At 43.0% G+C, this 6,556-nt stretch overlaps 1 protein-coding gene across 2 annotated transcripts; it reads right to left on the reverse strand.

The window, feature by feature from the left end:
• Positions 1 to 668: 668 nt before the first annotated feature.
• prnpb (prion protein b) lies at positions 669 to 5,093 on the reverse strand. Of its 2 annotated transcripts, XM_029709145.1 has the most exons (3): positions 4,449 to 5,093; positions 2,413 to 3,125; positions 669 to 2,304 (listed from the first exon to the last, which is right to left on the reverse strand). In XM_029709145.1, the coding sequence occupies exons 2-3, from the start codon at positions 3,113 to 3,115 to the stop codon at positions 1,238 to 1,240; spliced, it is 1,770 nt and encodes a 589-aa protein (XP_029565005.1). In that variant the 5' UTR covers positions 3,116 to 3,125; positions 4,449 to 5,093; the 3' UTR covers positions 669 to 1,237. The 2 variants fall into 2 exon arrangements, with proteins under 2 accessions (XP_029565005.1, XP_029565004.1); XM_029709144.1 differs by having other exon boundaries at positions 669 to 3,125.
• Positions 5,094 to 6,556: the final 1,463 nt, after the last annotated feature.

A 6,556-nucleotide genomic window follows, 5' to 3' on the forward strand; every position in this document is an offset into this window, starting at 1 on the left:
TACTTTCTGGTCAGATTTTCCAAGACACTTACCTCATGTCCTATCACATAATAACACATAACAGGTTAAAACTGGATAACATTTTAAGCATTTTATGTACTTGTAGTGTTAGTGTTACATTCATAAATATATCGTAATAGATACACACATACAATATTAAACAGTGGTTTAAAGTACTTAAGTAAAAATACTTGAAAATACTACTTAAGTCTTTTTTTGGGGTATCTGTACTTTATTATTTATATTTTTGACAACTTTTACTTTTAATTCACTACATTCCTAAAGAAAATTATGTACTGTTTACTCCATACATTTTCCCTGACACCCAAAAGTAATCATTACATTTTGAATGCTTAGCAGGACAAGAAAATTGTCTAATTCATACACTTATCAATGGAACATCCCTGGTCATCCCAACTGCCTCTGATCTGGCAACTCACTAAACACTTGCTTCATTTGTAAATGATGTCTGAGTGTTGGAGCGTGCCCCTGGCTATAGGTAAATAAAAAATAAAAAAATAAGATGGTGCCGTGTGGTTTGATAAATATAAGGAATTTGAATTGATTTATACTTTTAATTGTACTTTTGATACTTAAGTATATTTTAGTAATTACATTGATTTTTGATACTTAAGTAGATGTAAAACCAAATACTTTTAGACTTTTACTCAAGTAGGATTGTACTGGGCGACTTTCACTTTTACTTGAGTCATTTTCTATTAAGGTATCTTAACTTTTACTCAAGTATGACAATTGGGTACTTTTTCCACCACTGATATTAAAGCATCATGCATTTGGCATGACAAAACCATAGTGTTTTACAGAACAAAATACAGAGCTCAACAGAGTAGTCTACCAGGAACTACTCTGCAACAAAAAGTGCAATGGGAAAAAAGTGTGGAAGTACTACAGCAGGTGATCCAAATTGACAGGGGATCATTGCAAATGTTAGCGACACAAAGGAGATTGGCAATTAGAGAAACGGTAAAACAATATTAAAGCTCAAATGTCCCCATAAAATGTGGAGGAAATGGTCCTCATTTTGCTGGAAGTTCTTTTCCACTGGCTTCTTTCCTTCATGACCACGGATTAGTTAAAGGATTGGTTATATCTCCACCTACACCTTATTTAATTAACCTATCCTCACAAGAAATCAGTGGAATATTGAGGAGGGGTGACTAGGAAAGGAATAATGAAGCTATTCCAGACAACTGGGACATGGCTATGTGTTCCTGTCTTACTGCAGCAGGAGAGTGCTGCTCAGGACCATGAGGAAGGTGGTTATCAGCTGTACCAGCCCCTGGCCGAGGGGGTTACTGCGACTGTTCTCATACTTGTTGTTGTTGTTGTTGTTGTTGCTGCCGCTGCTACGTTCAGCTGTCTGCTTCTCCAGGAAACGCTCAGAGTAGTTCATGTACAGCTCCACACACTTACGGTTCTTCAGCTGCTCCACCAATGCAGGGTAACCAATCTCCTCAATGCTCACTGTGAGGCTGTCATCCTCCTCCTTACCTTTATCCTCTCCAGCTATCTCCGCAGGGGCTGGGATGAGAGGCTTCACTGTGTCTGTTCCCTCCTGGTTGCTAGCTGGACTGCTGTTCCCCACCTCAGGAGTGATAGGCAGGCTCTGGCTGTTGGCTCCCTGGGGGTTGTTCCTCTGGTTGCTAGGTGTGGCCTGGGTGTCGCTGCCCTGATCCTGCAGAAGGTCGTTCCTCTTCATGCAGGTATACATGAAGCTGTCATATGACTCTGCCCGCGGTGGTACTTTGTAGGTATAGTCCCGGCCATAGTCGTTTTCATCTGTGGAGTGTTCACCGTATTTGCTGTACATGTAGTTGTTGTAGGACTGCTCCTCCTGAGAGTTGCGGAAATTAAAATGTGGGCGAGGGAAACGCCCAAGGCCATAGCCTACTGCCATACCTGCCACGGCCCCAACCCCTGCGGCCATAAGAGCCTTCTTAGCAAAGCCCTTGGACTGAGTAGAGGGGTAGTGCCCCATATTCTGAACTGAGCGTGAGAAGGGAGAGCCAACTCCCATACCCCCATGCCCACCTCCATAACCATAGCGGGGACTGAGGATCTTATTGTTTGGGTTCCAGTTGGGTTGGTAACCTCCTCCCATCCCTCCAGCAGGGTAACCTCCGGCTGGGTATCCCGGATTGACTCCTCCTCTCCCTGGGTTCTGGTTGGGGTAGCCTCCTGCTGCAGGGTGCCCACCCGCTGCTGGATTCTGGTTTGGATATCCCCCAGGATTTGCCCGGCCTGGATACTGCTTGTTGGGATAGCCACCAGCGGCTGGGTAACCTCCAGCTACAGGGTTCTGGTTTGGATATCCCCCAGGATTGGCTCTGCCTGGATACTGCTGGTTGGGATAGCCACCTGCTGCAGGATAGCCACCAGCGACTGGGTAACCTCCAGCTGCAGGGTTTTGGTTTGGATATCCCCCAGGATTGGCTCTGCCTGGATACTGCTGGTTGGGATAGCCACCTGCTGCAGGATAGCCACCAGCGGCTGGGTAACCTCCAGCTGCAGGGTTTTGGTTTGGATATCCCCCAGGATTGGCTCTGCCTGGATACTGCTGGTTGGGATAGCCACCTGCTGCAGGATAGCCACCAGCGGCTGGGTAACCTCCAGCTGCAGGGTTTTGGTTTGGATATCCCCCAGGATTGGCTCTGCCTGGATACTGCTGGTTGGGATAGCCACCTGCTGCAGGATAGCCACCAGCGGCTGGGTAACCTCCAGCTGCAGGGTTTTGGTTTGGATATCCCCCAGGATTGGCTCTGCCTGGATACTGCTGGTTGGGGTAGCCACCTGCAGCAGGATAGCCACCTGCAGCAGGGTATCCACCGGCTGGGTTCTGATTGGTACCTCTCCCTGGGTAACTACCTCCTGCTGGGTATGAGTTGGGGTTCCTGTTGGGGCTCTGTGGTTGTCTGGGGTAGCTTCCTGTCTGCGTGTTTGATGTTTTTGATGGCTTTTTTTCTGAACCCCTGTTGTTGGATGATGACTTTTTGCTGCTGCTACTGCTGCCACTTCTCTTGGCCCATGTAGAGTCAGTATGAAGTAGAGCCAGGAGGGCCAGAGACACAAGGGCCAGCTCAAATAGCTTCCCCATGATGAATGCCCTGGGGGGAAAGATGATGGCGTCATTTACATTTTTGGACTAACACGGAACCCAAACCGGCTGCGCGCGTGCGCCATTGTGCGCCAATCGTGCGCCATCGTGCATAAATGCCTTTTGTCCCCCTACACCAAACGTGATCACGACACACAGGTTAAAATATCAAAACAAACTCTGAATCAATGACATTCATTTGGGGACAGGTCGAAAAGCATTAAACATTTATGGCAATTTAGCTAGTTAGCTTGCACTTGCTAGCTAATTTGTCCTATTTAGCTAACTTGCTGTTGCTAGCTAATTTGTCCTGGGATATAAACATTAGGTTGTTATTTTACCTGAAATGCACAAGGTCCTCTACTCCGACAATTAATCCACACATAAAATGGTCAACCGAATCATTTCTAGTCATCTCTCCTCCTTCCAGGCTTTTTCATCTTTGAATTTATATGGTGATTGCCATCTAAACTTTCATAGTATTACCACGACAACCAGCAACATGGTTTGTCGTTCAATCACCCACGTGGGTATAACCAATGAGGAGATGGCACGTGGGTACCTGCTTCTATAAACCAATGAGGAGATCGGAGAGGCAGGACTTGCAGCTATCTGCATCAGAAATAGAAAGGACTTCTATTTTAGTCCTTGGTAACATAGACGCTCGTTGATACAGGGAGCAGTGTGGGTGCAATAATTGAATAACATAGATTTCTACATTTATTTTGCAACGCTCGAGTCAGCCTGTTAGTCCAACAATCTTTCTGAAGCCTTATTCCCTTATTTCTGTTTTGATTTAAAACTGAGCTAACCCACTCAGGTCACTGACACTCCCGTTGCTGACGGTAAAATGTATTTGCTGCGGGAAGATGTTTGGGGGGTTGCTGAAAAAAAATCGCCTGTGTTACAGACGGCTATATCGGTCCGCTAATACAGGACTAGTAAAGGCCCAGTCCACTACCTTTGTGAAGAAAAATAATAATTTCTAAAGCATTTATATTTTTCGGCTTTTATTTAAAGCTAATCAGTTGGCTAAATGTAATAAAATTGGCTACCACGGTACCATAAAAGACAACACATATCCACGGGAAGATGTACTTGGCTGTTTTATGTATATAAAATATGACATCTCTTTTATCTCAGATATAACTGGAGCGTGAAGGAATATTAGGCTATACACGCAGTTCTATTTTTTGGAAGCGGACCCGTTATTTGCAAATTATAATACGGTTTTATTCAATAAAATGGCCCTATAGCGCTTTTATGCACGACAGCCCGGGCTGTATGCCACCTGCTTATTTACAACCAATGGGAATATCGTACAATAACATACCCTTGCTGATTCGAGACGATTCTGTTCCTTTTGAAGAAAGTAGTATTTTCAATCTAACTGTTTCTGTTATGATTCTGTCATTCACTCACTGCTTTTATCCAGAAGGAGGGATCTATTTATCATGGGTCACCGCACATAGGCTATTCGTCCCTGTCATAGCACTCATAGCGGTGACGATAATAACACATTCTGTCCCTGTTATAAGCCATTTAATACAGACTTCAGTTCACTCTATATTTTATCAACATTTAGGCTAGGCTAAGCAATCAATTTGAAATCCGCTGTAATGTGAATTTACGCGCAAATCCCATTCGCTTCCAATGCATGATTCAGCTAATGTCCAATGCATTCAACCATTTTAGTGCTAACAACTTCTTATAGGAATGCTTCCTCAATTTATTGCCAGACTGCTACACTTTTTCCACCAACACCCACTACTGATATTACTCATTGTCCCCACTCAGGGACTTTCCATAGGCCTGCTACTGTAGCCTGTATGTGTCATACAAAGAGAAGTGATACAAAATCACAACAGCGGAACCCAAAACAACTGCGTTGTTCTTGCTGTGGCCGCAAAGCCTATCCAAGGTTTACATGTTGTGAACACCAGGTGGCGACAAATGGATGTATTAAGAGTTTATATTTTTGTGTTCAGGAATTATTCAAATCAAATTCAAATTCAAAAAAATGTATTGGTCGCGTACACAGATTTGGAAATGTTATCGCAGGTACAGCGAAATTCTTGTGTTTCTAGCTCCAACAGTGCAGTTTTACCTAGCAATAAAAATAGTAAAATAAAGGCACAATAGGCCTCCTACACACATATTCCAGAAAAATTAAGAAATATCAGGACGAGCAATGTCAGAGACTGGACAATAAATATATATACATATAATGTATGTATATGCATACAGTACCAGTCAAACGTTTGGACACACCTACTCATTCAAGGGTTTTTCTTTATTTTTTACTATTTTCTACATTGTAGAATAACAGTGATGACATAAAAACTATGAAATAACACATATGGAGTCATGTAGAAACCAAAAAAGTGTTAAATAAATCAAAATATATTTTATATTTGAGATTCTTCAAAGTAGCCACCCTTTGCCTTGATGACAGCTTTGCACATTTTTGGCATTTTCTCAACCAGCTTAATGAGGTAGTCACTTGGAATGCATTTCAATTAACAGGTGTGCCTTGTTAAAAGTTCATTTTTGGAATTTCTTTCCTTCTTAATGTGTTTGAGCCAATCAATTGTGTTGATACAAGGTAAAGGTGGTATACAGAAGATAGCCCTATTTAGTAATGACCAAGTCCATATTATGGCAAGAACAGCTCAAATAAGCAAAGATAAACGACAGTTGATCATTACTTGAAGACATGATCAGTCAATCTGGAAAACAAAACAAGAAGGAGAGTGATGGAGTGCTGCATCAGATGACCTTGCCTCTACAATACCCAACCTCAACCCAGTTGAGATGTTTTGGGATAAGTTGGACCGCAGAGTGAAGGAAAAGCAGCCAACAAGTGCTCAGCATATGTGGAAACTCCTTCAAGACTTGGAAAAGCATTCCTCATGAAGCTGATTGAGAGAATGCCAAGAGTGTGCAAAGTTCCGGGATTCTTCCGATGGCATTGAGGAGTACACCACATCAGTAACTGGCTTTATCAATAAGTACATCGAGGAAGTTGTCCCCACAGTGACTGTACCTACATACCCCAACCAGGAGCCATGGATTACAGGCAACATTCACACTGAGCTAAAGGGTAGAGCTGTCGCTTTCAAGGTGTGGGACTCTAACCTGGAAGCTTACAAGAAATTCTGCTATGCCCTGCGATGAACCATCAAATAGGCAAAGCATCAATACAGGGCTAAGATTGAATCATACTACACCGGCTCCGACGCTCGTCTTATTTTTTATTTTACCTTTATTTATCCAGGTAGGCAAGTTGAGAACAAGTTCTCATTTACAATTGCGACCTGGCCAAGATAAAGCAAAGCAGTTCGACACATACACAACACAGAGTTACACATGGAGTAAAACAAACATACAGTGAATAATACAGTAGAAAAATAAGTCTATATACAAAGTGAGCAAATGAGG

Source organism: Salmo trutta, chromosome 23 (assembly GCF_901001165.1).
Source record: "Salmo trutta chromosome 23, fSalTru1.1, whole genome shotgun sequence".
NCBI classification, from domain to species: Eukaryota; Metazoa; Chordata; class Actinopteri; order Salmoniformes; family Salmonidae; genus Salmo; species Salmo trutta.

Coding starts and splice junctions, on each gene's coding strand:
- prnpb (XM_029709144.1), bottom strand. CDS start 3,115: ATGGGGAAGCTATTTGAGCTGGCCCTTGTGTCTCTGGCCCTCCTGGCT.